Source organism: Myotis daubentonii, chromosome 8 (genome assembly GCF_963259705.1).
Source record: "Myotis daubentonii chromosome 8, mMyoDau2.1, whole genome shotgun sequence".
Classification (NCBI taxonomy): domain Eukaryota; kingdom Metazoa; phylum Chordata; class Mammalia; order Chiroptera; family Vespertilionidae; genus Myotis; species Myotis daubentonii.
Window position 1 is genome coordinate 70,401,196 of NC_081847.1, and position 18,730 is coordinate 70,419,925.

At 48.4% G+C, this 18,730-nt stretch overlaps 1 protein-coding gene across 1 annotated transcript; it reads right to left on the reverse strand.

Moving 5' to 3' along the window:
- Positions 1-8,547: 8,547 nt before the first annotated feature.
- Positions 8,548-17,504, reverse strand: PIGT (phosphatidylinositol glycan anchor biosynthesis class T). The gene is made up of 12 exons (XM_059706934.1): positions 17,284-17,504; positions 16,584-16,761; positions 14,804-14,931; positions 14,412-14,512; positions 14,163-14,249; positions 13,546-13,633; positions 13,339-13,436; positions 13,084-13,249; positions 12,253-12,453; positions 10,112-10,277; positions 9,933-10,016; positions 8,548-9,193 (listed from the first exon to the last, which is right to left on the reverse strand). Exons 1-12 carry the CDS (start codon positions 17,468-17,470, stop codon positions 8,941-8,943), a joined length of 1,737 nt encoding a protein of 578 aa, XP_059562917.1. The 5' UTR covers positions 17,471-17,504; the 3' UTR covers positions 8,548-8,940.
- Positions 17,505-18,730: the final 1,226 nt, after the last annotated feature.

Below are 18,730 nucleotides of genomic sequence, written 5' to 3' on the forward strand. Positions count from 1 at the left end.
ACCAGGGGGCAGGGAGGGCTTCCATAAAGAGTGGTTCCTAGTGGCTGAAGAAGGGGTGACTAATTCCAAAGAAAACCAGCAATATCTTCCACCTCCTGTGCACACTTTTGAGAGACTAGAGAGTCAAATAAAGAACACGGTGGAATGGGTACAGTAGTGGACCAGGTGAAGCCTATCCCTGATGCCAGTGGGCTTTAGGCCACCCCAGAGGAAGACTCTGACCCATTTGGAAGAGAAATTGTGGCTCTCCTTGGGCACTGGAGGGACTTCCCATAGATGACTTCCAGGAGGTGACACTACACAAGAAAATGTTATTTGTTCCTTTCTTAAAAGCAGCGGCCAGCACATTTAAAAAGCAGTCAGGGGCCGAACCGCTTTGGCTCAGTGGATAGAGCATCAGCCTGCGGACTGAAGGGTCCCAGGTTCGATTCCAGTCAAGGGCGTGTACCTTGGTTGCAGACACATCCTCACTGGGGGGCATGCAGGAGGCAGCTGATCGATCTCTCTCGTCGATGTTTCTCTCTATCCCTCTCCCTTCTTCACTGTAAAATATCAATAAAATATATTTTTTTAAAAAGCAGTCAGGAGTCAATGGAATTAAAAACCTATGTGCTTTCAATAAGTTGCTTTGTTCTATAATGTTTAAAACACTTCAGCACCATAATGAACATAGTCCTCAAAAATACCCAAACCTGTGAATTTCTTAAGGCAGAAATCATCACCATATTTTACAAAGAAGGAAACTGAATCAGAGAGATGAAGTAACTTGCCCAAGATCACACAGCAACATCAAGAGTTACTGAAGCCAAACTCTTCTAATTCATACCATTACTATTGCAGTTATTAATGAATAATGACCAATAATAATTAAATAACTTATTATTGCTTGATAATAGTATTATTATTACTGTTATCGGAGCTGCCATTCATTGAGGGGTTACTCTGTCAGGCACTTGTACAAAGCATGTTACAAATACATCATTTAAATGCTCACCATAATTTTATGAGATTGATAATTCAACAGGGCAAGGGGAGGGTGAAGGGGGAGGGCTCAAGCTGCCACTCCCTCTCTGGGTATGTCATGCCATAGAACCTCGGGGTGTTTCCCCAACCTGGAAGCTCTCCACACCTGTGATGTTTGGGGGGGTGGGGCGGGGGAAGGGGCATAGTTCTTGTTGATGTTTCATTGACTGAATCATTGGCTGTTGCTGATTGACCTCAATCTCAGTACCATCTCCTCTTCCCCAGAGGTGGGGGGATTGAAAGTTCTAATCTAGTCACCAGGTAGGTTTTCTCAGGCTCCATCCCCAAGCCATCTAAGGCCCCTCAGTGAGTCATCTCACTACCAAACAAAAGACAGCAAATTCCAAGACTTTCGTGAGGCCTGGGCCAGGAACCTAGACAGATGAAATATTTACCTTTTTATTACACTGCAGTGAGGTTGAGGGAGGAGGCAGGGTCCAGGAACAGAGAGTCTCAGAGTTGGAGTAGGGATCTAGTCGAACTGTTCGATGCCTGTTAAGCAGGAGAATTATTTTTTTCTAATTTAACTATTTAATTTATTTTAAAGTTTATTTTTATTGTTGAAAGTCTTACAGATATCCTCCTTTCTCTCCCCCCCCCCAACCATTAACCCCTTCACTCCACTCTCGCCCTGTCCCCAGGCCTACATTATTGTCTGTATCCCAACCAGAAGAATTTTTTAAAGCTGAAAACACAAGTTATTTTTATTTAATTAATTAAATAATTTTTTAAAGATATTTTATTGATTTTTTTACAGAGAGGAAGGGAGAGGGATAGTTAGAAACATCGATGAGAGAGAAACATTGATCAGCTGCCTCCTGCACACCTGCTACTGGGGATGTGCCCGAAGCCAAGGTAGATGCCCTTCAGTCTGCCGGCCGATGCTCTATCCACTGAGCCAAACTGGTTAGGGCCACAGTTATTTTTAAAGTCATGAAATGTCCCTCGAGTTAAAACCTCCCAACTTACCAAGAGAAATCTGGAGAGAGAAGACTGGCTCCACCTGCCCCCCTGCCCCCCTAGCCCCTTCCACAAACTCATTCTCTGCCCCAGTCAGCTGGGCCTTGACGTTGGAAATGAGTTCAGGGCTCACTCCCCTGTGTGCCAGCCACCAGGCTGCCCAGGAGGACGAGAAGGGCTGCAGAGAGGCAGTCGGCTCATCCTCACAGCCTTGAGAGAGGCTCCCAAGAAAGCCTGGGTGCTGGCTGAGCTTTAGCATCCCAGCTGAGGGGTGGGAACTGGTGAGGAGGGAAGAAACGGGAGGAGCAGGGATCAGTCCATTTCCTTCTACAATCTCCTCGCCTTCCCAGGCCTCCTGTTTCTCTCTGCTGGGGCCAAAATGCTCAGCAGTAGCGCTTCTCACACTCTGACAGGCCTGCAGCTCCCCTGGCGATTTTGTGGAAACGCAGACTCTGATTCTGCAGGTCTGGGGTGGGGCCTGAGAAGCTGCATTTCTAATAGGTCCCCCATTACAGCGCTTCCCCAGCCCCTTCCTCGCCTATAACATGGTCCACAAAACCGCTCTTGAGTAACAAGCCTGGAGGAAACTTACAGTGAGAGAAGGGATGCAGGCAAAGAGAAAGCCGCCCTACCCACATACGTTGGGAAAGTGGCAGAGGAGCCACAGCAGGAAGAGGTGAAGCCAGACAACTCCAAAATTTGCTCCCCTAATTTGCTCCTCTGCCTGCACCTTACTTCTTTGGAATGGTCACAATATCTGCCATGTATCCAGTCATTTGGTTTCTTCTGCAAAAATGAATGAATCCCCTCCAACCAACCTCCCTCAGAGGATTAAGGAATTGAGCCAATTTTCATAAGCGTGCACCACACCACCCAGCAGGCAGGAGCTAGTGAGACGTAGCATTACAGTGTCACCCCCCAGCTACCACAGGGAGACCCTCTGGCCTGGATGTGACTGAACTGCCAGGACCCACTAGCAAGTTGCAAGTACCCTTAGTGGAGGAAACACAAATGGAGTCACTACAGTCAAGCTGGTAAATTACAAAAATCAAGTAGGATGACACATAGGGGAAGAATTCTGTTTGATTTTAACTAGCCTAGAAACTTTCACTTTTGAACTTTCCAGTCCTGTGTCAGCACCTGGATATACATCAAACCTCCAGACAGTCCTCCGCTTACCTCCTGAAGGACTCAGATACGATGTTCACAGAGCCAGACCACATTGCATCCATTTTCCAGGTGGCCTGTGACCCCTTATCCAGACCACCTACCATCTAGAGCAGCGATTTTCACCCGCTGTGCTGCAAGGATTTTTAAAACAGGCAACATCTGACTACTTAGTCAGAGGCACTGACTTCTTCCCTTAGATTGTCAAATAAAAAATAGCAACAGCCAACACAATAGCCATTCGATGTGAATGAATCAAAATTATACCTATTTTTTTTGTCAGCTCGGCAAAAACCATATTTTTTGGTGTGCCGCAGAATTTTAGTAATCGTTTGTGTGGGCCATGAGATGAAAGAGGTTGAAAATCACCGATCTAGAGGATTACCATCTCAGACTACTCCAGAGGCTAAGAATGCAGGGCAGATTCTTCTTGAGAATGTACTTTGTATTGTAAGAATTCGTAGCTTTTCTTTCTTCTTCAAACCTTCTGGCCAGGCCAGTGTGGTTCAGTGGTTGAGCGTCGACCTATGAACCAGGAGGTCCCAGGTTCCATTCCTGATCAGGGCACATGCCCGTGTTGTGGGCTCAATCCCCAGTGTGGGGCGTGCAGGAGCCAGCTGATCAATGATTCTCTTTCATCATTGATGTTTCTATCTCTCCCTTCCTCTCTGAAATCAATAAAAATATATTAAAACAAAAACCTTCTGGGAATTCCCAAGTCATGTTTTAGGTTTTGAAACCATTAAGACCCTTGAATAAATCTTTTATCATTTATTCCCAGGAAGCCTCAGACTCATTTTTAGTTCATTTGACATGCTGGAGATAAACTCAACTAGGAGTGCAGGGTAAGACTGACTGTTTCACCATCAGGGGACAGGGATTTGGCAATTTACTTAGTTTTTCTAGGCCTCAGTGCCCTCATCTGTAAAATAGGCTTGTGTATAAAGTCAACCCTATTTCTTAGGGTTCATGTTGTGAGGGTGATAAATAAATTTATCAATTTGAGATTTATAAATAAAGGAAGCTCCCTGGAGTAAATGCTTGGTAATTTAGGGTTCCTATTTTGATCATCATTATCACACCTGTGGGACAGAAATAAATTTCCTCTATATTTCTAGGGTTTGGGGGCTGGTCTAATAATTCCATTCACAGGAGACAGGTTAACAAGAGAAAATAACTAGATTTAATTACATATACACATATGGGAACTCCACATACATGAGAGAGTCAGAGATAGGAAGGTATAATAAGGTATATATGGCATTCTGAGCCAAGGAGTGAGGTAGGATCCTTGGGACTTCTAAGGGAGGAGGGTCATTCGCAGATTGATAAAAAGATCAGATAGATGTTCAGTAATTACTAGTAGATGTTGGGCCTGCCACAGATAGGTAAGTGATAGTTATATTTGGTAATAATTCTTATTATCTTACTTGGAAAAAAACCCAAATTTAAATTTTCTAAGGGAGAGATAAAAGATTCTCTTGAGTCACAGGGTCAGGATTGCCTTCAGTACAAAATAGTTCACATGCCAAAGTAACACTTCCTGGGGATGCCTGTTCTGAACCCTCAAGCACCACCTGTGAAACTTCCTGATTTGGGGGTGATAGACCTAATTTGTAGCTATCTGTTGACCCATCTTTGAGTCTCTAATTGAGGAGCAGATGGCTCCCTGCTTACCAAGGCAGCAGGGTGGCAGAATGTGACACTGAGGCGTCATGTTTGCAGAAGCAGAATGGAGGTCATCCACATGGGCCACAATCTTTCTAGGTTGTGTTGTGGCTGCCTTTGCACGACAGTCAGCTAAGGCGTTTCCCCGAAACTCAGGCTCAGTCCTCTTAGTGGTCATTTTGATGACAGACAACATTTTCTGCCAAGAGATATCAGACTTCTAATAATTTTACACAGTTTCTGGAACACTTCTACCGAATACCTATACAGATGCAGCACAAAGAGGCTTAATGTTTGGATACTTGACTAGATAGGATTATGGATTATTATGCAACAATACTTATGTATTTGACCAAAGTAACAAAAAATTTCAAAGGCAACTAGAGAAGGTTATTAGCTCTTCCAATGGACAACATTGCATTTTCTTAAGTAATCAAAGGCCTGATTAAGATGTCAGAAGAGCCGGAACCGGTTTGGCTCAGTGGATAGAGCGTCGGCCTGCGGACTGAAAGGTCCCAGGCTCGATTCCGGTCAAGGGCATGTACCTGGGTTGCAGGCACAGCCCCAGTGGGAGATGTGCAGGAGGCAGCTGATTAATGTTTCTCTCTCATCGATGTTTCTAACTTTCTATCTCTCTCCCTTCCTTTCTGTGAAAAATCAATAAAATATATTAAAAAAAAAAAAAAAAGATGTCAGAAGACAGGGAAAATTGTTTTGATAAAACACAGAATCTTTGCTTTCTTGGCAGATTACATTTTACAGTCTCTTATCAGGAGCAAACAGTCCAAAAAACGTTGTTCTTTTTGCAGATTAAAAAATTGTCTTAGTTTTACAATGTACATTATTTATATTAAATCTTAATTTTTAAATCACTCATAACAAATTTATACAATCTAAGTAACTTGGTTACACATAAAATTCCTTTCTTAGATTCCTTTTTCATACACTTTCAACAATTTTCTGTGTTCATTGTACTTTGTCTCTTGTTGTCTTACTCATTCAGAAAAAAACAACTTTGAGTCAGGACAAAATTACTTTATTTTATTGCCCCCACCCCAAAATGTATCTCCATGCCTTAGGTCATGTTCTACTAAAAACATATTCTCCTCCCATATTAATTAGAATTCTTAATTCTTAGAAACTGAGAAGCCTAACTTGTCCTGAGCTCAAGGACGGAAGGAATATAGAGGAAGATGGAAAGGTGAAGTTTTCCCCTTTATTTCCCTACTCCCTTTAATGTTCTTAACTGTTACTCAGAGATTTGAACACTGAAGATTGAGGATAGCTTTTCACTGATATTTAAACTAGTTTATATTTCTGGGTGCTTATATAGTTTTTAAAATATGAACATTAAAATATTTATTTTAGCCCGGATAGAGTGCCAGAGTGGTTGAGCATCGACCTATGAACCAGGAGGTCATGGTTTAATTCCTGGTCAGGACACATGCCCAGGTTGCAGGCTCAATCCCCAGTGTGGGGTGTGTAGGAGGCAGCCAATCAAATGGTTCTCTCTCATCTTTGATGCTTCTATCTCTCTCTTTCTCCCTCTCCCTCTCCCTTACTCTCTGAAATCAATAAAAAAAAAAATACATTTTTAAAGTATTTTAAAATAAAAATAACACATACAATAGTGTTTAGTCAGTAGGTCACATCAATTCAAGAGATGGAACTTCTAGTGTATAAATCCACCCATTGTTTTAGTTTAATTAAGACAAAATCCAGATAAAATTGATACAATATGTAATTAACTATTAACTATTCTAAAGTAGCAATTCAGTGGGATTTCACTAATAAATAATGACATTGAGCATCAAAGGGAGAGGGAGGGAGGGGAGAGGGAGAAAGAGAGAGAGAGAGAGAGAGAGAGAGAGAGAGAGAGAGAGAGAGAGAGAACTGAGCACCTGCTATGTGCCAAGTCAGAACTAACCATCCTTTTCTTCTCTCCCAGAAAAGTGCATCAACCCTTCCCTGGTTCCCTGAATCACAGCACTGATTCCAATGTGTTTTTGGTTTGCGTTTGTCTATCTCACCGATAACTTGATAGTAGAGATGTAGTAACAAGGAGCTGGATTCTGAAGGTAAAGCAGATTTGCTGATGGGGCCCACAGGGCGTGTGAGAGAGAAGAATCAAGGATGACTCCAAGGGTTTTGGCTGGGGCAAGTGGAAGAGGAGAGGTGCCATCAACAGAGATGAGCCGACTACAGGTGAGCATGCGAGGGTATTACAAGCTCAGTTTTGGAGATATTATATCTGAGATGCCTTTAGACAGCCCCGTGCAGGTGGCAACCTGGATTCAGGGAGGAGGTCTAGGCTAGAGATATGGGGTGTTGTCACCGCACAGATTACGTATGACACGGTAGTGAATGTCATTTCCAGGTACTGCCTTGGCAGGGGGTATAAAAGGCAGCCAGGCCACAGCTGCATGCTCCAGGCAGACTGCCAAGGCCACTTAGCTTCAGACATCCACACGCTTGGCCCTTCGCATTACACCTGCTTATTTACTGCTTTGGGAATAAACTCAAGTCAAGGCATCTTGATTAAGCTGTTCCCTTCGTACTCACACATCGATGAACACATCACTTATGTGTCCTGAGGGCTCTTGGGAACCCTCAGAGGCAACCTAAGCAGTCCCATCTGTGTTGGCTCCATGAACATCACCGCCACCATTGTGTTAAAGGCAGTTGCACTCTTCCTTGTGGGGTTCACAGGTGCCCCTCACCCTATCCATCCCTACCCCTGGACTCCAAATCCCAAGCCAGAATAGCCTATACCCTTTCATACATTTATCATTTGCTAACTGAGCACTTACATGTTCTGACCTATATCAGGTTCAGATTGGAAGTCAGCCCCTGAGCCTCCAGGAAGCCCAGAGTCTAATGGAAATTAAAGGAAAGTAACACCCAGGGTGATAAAGAATATGTCAAGGTACGCCGGAGAGCTGTGGGAGCAGAAGGAAGGGGCACCTACAGCAGCCCAGTGTTTCAGGGAAGACTTCCTGGAGGAAGCAACAACTTATCTGGTTTTGTAAGAGTGGCTCAGGCAGTTGAATGGGGGGTGTGGCTGGTGGAACAGGGCATTCTACGCCAAGCCACTATGATGGGGGGAGGGACAGACTGCATGTCACTCATACAGTTGATGCCAATTGTGCCAGAGGAAGAGACGGAAGATAGGGCAGGGATGAGCATCCACCTCAGGACCTGTTTTACAGGAACCCAGAATTATAGAACCAGGAGGGGAGGTGGGCAAGGCAGGCTTCAATCCAATGGGCTTGGCTTCAACGCCCATGGGCGCTCTAAGGACCACCTGCAACACAAGCTCGTGAGAGCCTGGTAAAAATTCGAAGGCCGGGCTACACCAGGCCAACTGAATCCATATGGTCTGGACCCCAGGAAACGGCGCCATTTTCACTTACCTGTGGGAAACAAACAGTTGTGAACAATCATTAGAAAACCGCCACACACAGCTCCCGCCGCTGCAGCTCTGCCCTTGCCGATAGGGGACCGGTTCTCAGGGCCCCTAGAAAAGGCGGAGGATGATTCCTTTTCATGGTCATGGATGTACTTACATAAACGCTCCCAGCCAAACCCAGGGAGTTCCGGAACGACTGTCAGAGGAGGCCAGTAGGGGAGGAGTAAGCAGACTGGCTGCAGTGGGAGGAGATGGGGGAGTTTAGCAAACAAGCCCTAGTGCCCCGTTCTTCCCAGCCTTAAAGAGACAGGAGGCAAAGAACCAAGGAAACAGTCATTTTTTATTTCACAACCAGTACATCCCATCTACCACACCACCGGGGTAGCACAGCCGGGATCGAGGCCAGTGCTGCCCGAGAGAACTTTCTGAGCTGATGGAAATGTTTGCCCAGTACAGTAGCCACTTAACCACTCTGGTTACTGAGCACCTGAAATGTGGCTAGCACAGTGGGGGGAGTGGAATTTTAATTTAAATTAACTTAAATTCAAATGCCACATTGGCTAGTTGCTACTGTACTACAGAGTGCAGCTCTAAGCTCTGGCCTAGCCCAGGGGCACTTTGGAGAGAGCAAGTACCAGAAACAGTCCTTGGGGTCACACCACCCCTCCCCAGAGAGAAAGAGCAGCCGGGCTATGAGGGTCAGGTCTCGGGTCTCAGAGCGGGGGGACGCCGCGGGCACGCCGGATAAGGTTAGCCAGCCTCTTGGCCAGGCCGCCCGTTCTGGGCTCCTCGACGTGGAAGGTCCGGGTGAGGAGGTTGTAGAAGGAGCCGTAGCACACGGCCACCACCGTGCACGTGAGGCAGATGACGTTGTAGGGCATGCTGAAGTCCGGCGTTGGCAGGCTCACCAGGAGCGGCTCCGTGTAGAGCCGCATGAAGTAGCTAGAACTGTCGGAGACTGGGAACCTGGGGGTCAGGGAGGAGTGGTGAGGCAGGACCCCTGCTCCTCCCTATCGTACCCCATTCCCCTCGGGCTGCACTGGGCCAATGCTCGGCGGTCGGGATTTCCAAAGTTCCCTTAGCCTCCCAGCCTTTCCAACAGGAGACATCTGAGATGAAGGCCCATACCTAAAGCTGACGGAGAGCTGCCTGTGCTGCGGGGAAAGGGCCCTGCCCTCACTTGGCTGCCTCTTCCACAGCCATCGTTCTCAGCTCAAGGCCGCCTCCTCGGAGAAGCTTTCCTGGACACCCACCAGGTCACTCCCAGCACCACCTGGGACCCCACTGCTCTCTAGAGCAGAGCCTCCCCTCTGGCGGTTCTCAGGGTCCCTAGAGAAGGCGGAGGATGGTTCATTTTCATGGTCATGGATGTGCTTAGCTGTAGCCAGGCAGGGGCAAGCCTTTTGTTTACTGTTGGGCAGCAGGCACTCTCTGGGGTTCCTGGCATTCCATAAGTGCTCAACCAAATCCTTGCTAAGAGCATCAGTGAGTAAATATAGGCTTTAGATACTGCTCTTCTCGCCTATCTATTCTCCTGGAAACGTTAGAATCATTTGATAAAGTCCGTATTAACATGACAGACCACTGGGACTCTTATTAGGACTGAGTGAAATCTCCACGTGGCTGGGGGAGAGGCAACACTGAGCCCGGCCCACCCTGCAGGAACCGGGCCATCTGAGCCACTGCCCCCCAAGGTCACACTTACAGGCTGCTGAAGAGGGGACTCTTTTCCCAGTCCACGGGCTTGGCCGCCACCACGCTGGGCACGAGGGCACTGAGGACAGACGGGCTGCAGAGAAGCAGGCGGGTATTCTGTGAGGCAGGGTTGGTGGCAGATAAGGTGGGTCCGGAGGGCGGGGGCAGCACGTGGGGGTCGGCACCCACCTGACGTAGAAGCCATGGTTGGGGTCCGGGGTGTACTCCGTCCACTTGAGCAGCGCCCGCTCAAACTGGATGGAGACCTTGGTGACCGAGCTGGCCGGCAGCTGAATGAGCATCTCCAGGAGGTGGGGCTGCAGCCGGTCCTGGGCAGGCTGGTAGTGGATGTAACCTGGAGACAGGCACGGCTCAAGCATCCCCCATACCTCCTCCCTGGGGTCAGACTACCTGCACCTCCTGCCCCACCTATCGAGGCCCTGAGGCCCAGATCTGGGCACCCAGAGGTGGGCTCTGGATCAGAGAAGCTGGGCAGGCTCAGGGAAGGGAGCAGGGTCTCAAAAAAGGAAAAAGGTGTTTCCAGGGCAGCCATCCAGGCAAACAACGGATCAATCTCCACATCACGAAAACTGGGCAGCAGACATCAAGTGCCAGAAGTGATGCAACAAGAAGTTCACAGAACCACCTGGGCATTTTCCTGCCAAAAACAGGGGACCTGAATCTAATGAAGTCTCTAACGCTAACCATCAGTACCCAAGAAAGACAGGGGATGGGGGAACATGTAAACACTGACACAGAACAAATCCAGAATGTAGCACATTCCGTACAACAAATGACCCAGCTTGCCCAACAAAACAAAACAAAAAAAGGAAACTGTTACAGATTAAGAGACATAGGCCCTGGGTGGGTAGCTCGGTTGGTCAGAGCCTTGTCCCGATATGCCAAGGTTGCAGGTTTGATCCCCGGTCACAGCACATACAAGAATCAACCAATGAATGCATAAACAAGTGGGACAACAAACTGGTATTTCTCTCTCTCTCTCTGCCCCTTCCTCTCTCTTTCTCAAATCAATAATTTTTTTTAAAAGAGAGAGAGAGATTTGTTTAAAGATATTGGGGAAAACAGGAATAATAATGATAGGCCATATATATTTTTAAGTCCTGTATCTGTTGAGACATATACTAAAATACTTAAAGGCGAAGTGACATGATGTCTAGGACTTGTTTAAGATACTCCAGCAGAAAAACAGCCACACTAAAAAAAAGTGTGTGTGGAGGGGGAAGGGGGGATGATAAAAAAATGAAAGGAACCCTAACCGGTTTGGCTCAGTGGATCGAGCATCCACCTGCGGACTCAAGGGTCCCAGGTTCGATTCCGGTCAAGGGCATGTACCTTAGTTGCGGGCACATCCCCAGTAGGAGGTGTGGAGGAGGCAGCTAATGGATGTTTCTCTCTCATCAATACTTCTAACTCTCTATCCCTCTCCTTTCTTCTCTGTAAAAAAAAATCAATAAAATATTTAAAAAAAAAAAAAATGAAAGGAAGCCGGAGACTGCTGAAGCTGCTGGCGAGTGCAGGGGAGCTGACTGCACTATTCCAGCTGTGTTTGAAGTTTTCCAGAGAAAAAGGTAAAAATAACCCTACAAAATACATAGATAGGATGTTCAAAGCAGGTATTTTGAAGGTGGTACAAGTAGTGGTGCTGACAGTGAGTAAAACTATGAACCACAGGCTTGAAAGCATAGGAAACGACAGAGGGGTTTCTAGAAGACCTGAAGCCTGGCCATCAGGGGGTGCGATGACTTTCCCTGAAAAGCCCTTTCTGAAGCATCAGTCTCTCCCCACTCCAGAGAATAAGTGCTTTATTTAGTGCCATCCTGGCACCTAACAAAAGCAATCAGGAAATATTGACTCCCCTTCAGAAAAATAATAGAAAATAAAAATAAAGTTTAAAAACGACACTTCTTCCCGCCCAAGGAAGCAAAAACCATCATCTCCAGGCCTGTAATCTTCTTTATTCCCAATACTCTGCTGTTCTTGCTAGCCCTTCCACTAGCAGAAAGAGCCTGTGAACCATCACAAAAGATTGTGCCTGGAGCCCCAGGAAGGAGAAAGTGAAAAAGACAGGAAACTACTGCCCTCCTCAGGGCTCACTAAGAATCAGTCTATGTGTGGATCATTTGTGCTTTATAAATTCTCCAGACCTGGCATTAGTGAGGCTACCCTTTCCATTTGTCAAACTATCCCTAATGTTTTCTGCCTGTGTAGTTTTCCTGGGGTACGGACTTCAGGAAATACCCTGAGAAATGAGGGTTTGGGAGACCTGGAGGAGAGGGCGGGTGGGCAGGGGTGGGGAGACTAGCTCTCACTTGGCTTGTTCTCCTTGCCCTTGGAGGTGATGGTAAGGGTGTGCACATACAGCCGCAGGTACCAGGGCACGATGTCCAGGAGCAGCACGGGGAAGGCCCGGTACGGGTGGGTGTTGTACAGCAGCGTGCTCAGCTCCCCGCTCTGCAGCCCGTAGCCACTCACGTACCGCTGGGCGTGCAGGAAGGGCACTGGCGGGGCCTCTGCGTAGACCACAGTCAGCAGTTAATCGCTCCTCCGGGACAGGGTCACTCCCCACTGCCACTCCCCAGGTCCCACTCAGAGTCTCAGCCAGGAGGACATGGTGAAGAACTTTGCTATCAGAACTGGGAAACCTGCGTTCTGGAATCATCCCCATCTCCCCCAGCCCACGGCGACACAGAACTACTATTACTTCCTAAATATGCGCATGTGCTGAGCTCTGTGCCCCTGCCAACCATCCCAGGTGCTCTCATGGTATTCTGCACTTTTCCTGGGTAACACTGAACTCAATCGCAATTAATTAATTGTTTGATGTCTGCCTCAACTAGCAGACATTGTTTCTCAAATGCAGATGCTATCTTCTGTCTTCAAAAATGTTTGTTGCTGAAATGAATGCATGGACGAACTCCCTATTTCACTAGTACATCAGGTATCTCATCCAATCTGCGAGGTGTTTCTGTCCTCGTTTCCCAGAGGAGGCAGGAAGGTTAGGAACCTGCCCACAGTCAGAGTGCTTTGAAGAAATGGATGTAGAACCAGATGCTGACTCTAGAGATCTGAGCTAAACACTAGCCTGTTATCGCATGATGATGAGCTGACATCTCAGTGTGTGGTGGCCCACCCTCACCCACCATTCTCCGGGGGTCTCTTCCACTTGAGCTGGAGGTTGAGGTTGCGGGAGCTGTTGATCACGGCCGTGTCGAGCAAGTCGTAGACAGCATAGGTCTTCCGGGTGCCCAGGATGACATCCTGGTACGTGGTGAGGGGAGGCGGGTTCACCTCCAATGTCTCATTGTCCTGGGGACACAGGGCAGGGCTGAGAAGTGAGCAGAGGGGCAGACCGGCCCTGGGGATGGGGCAACGGCTATGGCTGGAGACCTTGGTACCTGGCCGTAGCTGGTGATGTCCACGTAGACTCGGCTCTCTGAAGCCAGGGGGCAGGGCTCTGTGAGGGTTCGGGAGAACATCCGGAAGAGGGACCAGTCTGGGGAGAAGAGAGCAGGGTTGAGCAGGGGCTGGGACTAGGACTGACGTGCACAGACAGGGTGGGGCTGGCAATGGGTGAGCAGAGATAGGTTGCCATGGTAGCTTACCTTTCTTCCCCTGCCCCGTGACAAAGGCATCAAATACAACGGAAAGAGTCTGCCTCAGCTCCCAGGAGATGCTGGTACACCGAGCATTCTATCCAAGGGCCAGACAGCAGCAATGAGGACATATCACTCCAACCCCAGAGCCTCTGGGACTCCTACCCAGACATGGTCCCTTGTCTACAATGTATCTTCCTACCCATTGATTTGCTACCACTCACTACTGAGCACTTGACCTTGTGCCATACCCTGTGCCAGCAGCTTTATGCATCAGTTGGAACCATTGCCAGCAACCGTGGGAAGAACTACTACCATTACTCTCATTTGACAGATGGGGAAACCAGGCTCAGAAAAACAAAATGATTCACTCAAGGTCATGCCAGCCGGCGAGTGGCTGAGCTAGCAGGTACACTGAGCAGCTATTCTGAACCACTAAGCTCCATGACAAAGATTTATTGAACGCTTGCCAGGCAACCACTTGGTTTCCTTGGTGTGTGGCCAATGTCCTGAGAAGTCATCACTGCATCTACCATTTACTACTGGCTCAGCCTGGGCTACGTGCTTTGCCTGCACTTTCTCTCAGAGCCTCTGGATGGCACCCACCCCCATTCTCCATGACTTACTCTGCAAATAGGGCGGATATGCACTGCCTGGGAGTGGTAGCTCGAGTGGAACAAGCGATCAGCCTTCAGCAGCATAGAGAGGCCTGCCTGGAGGAGGCGGGAAGAGATGAAAGGTCAGTGCCCTGGGCACCTGGGCATGAGGCAGAGGTTATCTGTAAACACACCTGGCTGACGGGCAGTGAAAGGGCATTTGCTAACTCCAGCCACTCTCCGGTGCTCCCACCCATGTTCAGACCACTCTGGCCTCACCTTGGAACTACAGGGCAAGAGCTTCTTCCAGGGGGTGAGGTTCTCGGTGCAGACAACCTCCCGCGGCAGCACGGCATAGCGTAGGAAATAGTGATCAGTGTCTGCGGAAGACAGAGGCCTGTCTGGGGCCCCACTCCTCCAGACCCACTCTCTTGCTCCCCATACGCCTCTGGCGCCACCACCCTCACAGTCCCCGCTGGGAGTGGGACCTCTCCTCCCCCGGGAGAAGGCAATGCCCAGACAGCACAGTCTTGGGAAGCCTTCTCTGGGGCCTGCACACCCAGGGGATTTATGATCTGGCCCCATGGAGGAAAGAGGAAGCTGAGGGAAAGGAAGCATAGGGTTTGGGCAAGAGGTAACAAGGAGAAGGAAAGGGCCACAGGGCTCCTCACCATTGGCCAGCCCCAGGGGTTTGAAGGAGGCAGTGGGGGTGACCGTGTTGGTGGAGTCGATGAAGTTCAGAGAGGCGCAGAAGATCCCTGAGAGGACGTTACTGAGTTCCTTCCAAGATGTATCTACACTGGATGGAGACACAAACCCCCACTGTCCCAGAGCAGCCTCTGCTCCTGTCCCAAAGCCTGCGTCGGCTGCTACACCATTAGACCCGCTAGTTGATGGAGCTGGAATGGCATCACTGCCCCTGCCCAGCCCCTTCATCCTCGCTCCCTGAGCCACTCAGCTCTTTGCTCAGGTGATTCCTCTTCCTGCCTGGGAACGCCCCCCTTACTCCTCTCTCCTCAACCACAGCCTCCAACTGTGCTGCTGTGGTTCTGACCATCTGAGCCTCTCCCTAGACTCTCCTGGGAAATGGCTAAGTGGTGGCAGCATCTTGTCCTAAGCATCGTTTCTCCTCAACCAGGAGGCTGTAAGCAATGAGGACAGGGAGCAAGTCTGAGTCGCCTACGGGTTTCACAACACCATGTGAAGGCCCACGCCTCACAGGCTGACAACACTCATTGATCCATACTTCTCTGGACCCTGGGCAGGAAGGTAAGTAAGTCTGGGTTCTATCTTCAAGGTGGGAGGTCTTACATCTATAAAGACTCACGGAACAAGGAGAAACAAATATTCTGGGATTTAAAAAAATAAAACACACAAAAACACAGCATTATCAAATTAGGTATTTTCTGCGTAGAGAAATGCCAAACCAGATTTGCTCTCTATATTAATCATAGAAAGCACAAAACTAGAAATCTAAACATCAGCTCCATATTACAGGCAGTTAGGAGCTGAGGGAAGACAGTGATGGCAGAGCAGGTGGGGGAAAGGTACGGACTAGTGTTCAGGTAGAAGAAGCCTTGGCAAGTTTGTGGGGGGCACTGCTTGCTCTTCATTTGATATCACCTCAGTGCTGTCCTGGGTTTTTTCAGATAATCCTCTGTTCAGGGCTTTTCAATCGCTCCAAGCTTTGAGCCTCATATAAAGATTGCACACTTGAAGCCTGAAAGCTCTACCCAAACCAGAATCGTGTTTCATTTGGTGTGCACAACACTGACCCACATAGCATGTCTTACATTTTTAATTTCTTACTGATATTTAAATTTGCCAATTTTCACAATAAAATCTAGATTTCATGTATCTCTTAAAAAAACAAACAAACATGAGAGTATCTTACAACAGTGGGCCTCTATTCCCATACCAACAATCCAGAGGGGACGAGTGTCAGCCATCCTCTCAAGCTCTGTAGCCTGCCACAGTCCCCACCACTCCCTATTATCGCCCTAAAATTTATCTTATCATACTTGTGCAATTGATTTCTCCTAGTGAAATTAAGAGGTAATTGTGGTACAGTAGCAATACCCAACCCCAACCCCTCCCAAACAAAAGCAATTCCTCTAATATAGAAATCTGGCATCTTATAAGCCCATTCTAGCCCAACAGTGTTTTGTTTGGCCTTACATCCAAGTAAGCTTCAATTATTTGTTATCTGCCTCTGCAGAGCTACTTATGAGTTGTGTTACCTCTGGTCTGGAAGTAGGTAGGGGAAAGAAGTATATTCAGCAAAGTAAAGCATGCCACTCAGTGGTAACATTATTTCTTACTTCCGGCAGCTTTATCCCCATGGAATTACTGCCTGCTGGAACTGCTGTCCCCAATGGCAGAGGCAAGATAACACTTTCCGCTGCCACAGCCCTGCCATGGCCTGCAACAGGCCTCAAGGTGCACACTCACTCAGTGACGGTGTCTTGGAACCAGACCCAGAGCTCGGCACCCGATGGGGCCTGCAGGAAGGGTGGCCCCCAGTACCGAGTCCTCCAAAAGCCTTGAGTGAGCGACAGGTGCAGCTCCCGGAGAGAATACTTGGCGATCAACTGCCCCAGGGCTTTGGGGAAGAGCCTATAATGAGAAACTAGAGAAGGGGGAAGCAGGTGAGAGATGATCCTGGTGGGAGGGTTCCCGGCCACCCCAAAGAAGCAGTAGACCCCAGGCTCTGGGATCAGAGAGATCTGAATTCCAGACCAGACTGTTACCAGCCATGCGATCTTAAGCAAGTGCCTTTACCGCTCTATACATCTCTAATTTCTTCCTAGTGATCTTTCCCAGAACGTAGCACCCGGTGTAAATGGCAACCAGCAACATCATCATCAGTGTTGTGGACAGAGGGCTCAAAGTGAAGTACAGATAGGCAGCCTGGAGCCGCCGAGCGAGCACTGGGCTGGGAGTCGCTGCCCCTCTCCGGACCTCGGCTTCATCAGCGGTACAATGGGGTTCTTCAATAACTATCCCATCCTCCCCCCACCGACCCACTGTGTCCGGCTCCTCGCCCACGGGCCAGAACCCCACCAGGACTAGGCCCCTCCCGCAAGGCGTGCCCCCACCCACTCCCAGCAGGTGTCACAGTCGGTTTCTCCGTCCAGTGCCGTCCTCTCACCTTCTTCGCGCTGCAGCTCCGAATCCCAGCGCGTGCGGAACTGGAATGTGGCGGCTACGTCTCCAGAAGGCAGCGGGGTGATGACGAGCTCCTCCCGCAGGCTGTCGCGTGGGGGCTCTGCACGGCCCCGGCCGCCCGGCCCCAGGAGCAGCAGCACCAGCACCGGGAGCCGCACTGCCGCCGCCATGCCTGCGGCTGCTTCCGCCCCCCAACAGCGCCCGCCCCCACGAAAGACCAGTCTCCAATCGGAAGAGCGTATGAGAGGTGACTTCCGGCACCATCCCGGAAACGGGAGTGCGGTTACCAGAGCAACGGGCAGGCGAGGCCCTTGAGGGCTGGGGCGTTTAAGTGGGCTGGGCACTGGGAGTCGGGAGGGTGGTGGGTCTGTGGCGTGGCTGGACGCTGGACTGAGGATCCCCCGACTTTGACGAAGCCCCACCCACGAGGAAGTGCATAATATCACCGAATGCCTCGGGGTAGTTGCGAAGACAGACTGAAAAAGATGAATTACTTTTGCGAGGTAACGGGGCTTTGCTCCTGCTTCCCTCAGCTTCTAGTGTCTCCATTTGCTCTGTCCTAGAACTAGCCAGCTCCTCCGGTGGCAGAGCTTTCCTGCAAACCCCCAAATAACTGCCCCTTTTCTTCTGAAAAATTTCAAACATATGGCAAAATTGAAAGAATGAACACCTGTTCTAGATTCCACCATTAACATTTTACTATACTTGCTTCATCACATATCGGTCTATAAATCCCTCAGCTCAAAGTATGTTTTAATGCATAAGTTGCAGACATAAGTAAATATTTCAGCATGCTTATCATTAACTAGAGTTCAATGTTTGTTTACATTTTTCTTTTAGTGTACAAATTACTACAATGAAATGCACAACTATGAAGGGAAAAGTCACTGAGTCCAACAAATACTATTCCCCTGTGTACCCAAACTCTTAAGATACAGAACATTCCTAAAGCCTGAGAAAGTCGGCCAATGCCCCTTGCCAATCATTCCTCCCCCTCCCCACCTCGAGACAACCTCTGTTCTGACCTTCCTTCATAGAATTAGTTAATCTGTTGCAGAGCTTCATATAAATGAAATAATTAGTATGTATATTTGTTGTGTAAGGCTTCTTTCATGGCAAGAATATTTTTGAGGCCTAGCTGGTTCGGCTCAGTAGATAGAGCATCAGCTTGAGGACTGAAGGGTCCCCAGTTCGATTCAGGTCAAGGGCACATGCTTGGGTTTCGGGCTCCATCCCCAGTAGAGGGTGTGCAGGAGGCAGTCGATCAATGATTCTCTCTCATCATTGATGTTTCTCTCTCCTCTCCTCTCTGAAATAAATAAATAAATAATATATATAGTGTCCTTGAAATCATGTTTTTATATCAGCAGTTTCTTTTTATTGCTGTATAGTATTGCATTATATGAATACCCAGTGCATGAATTCGTGTA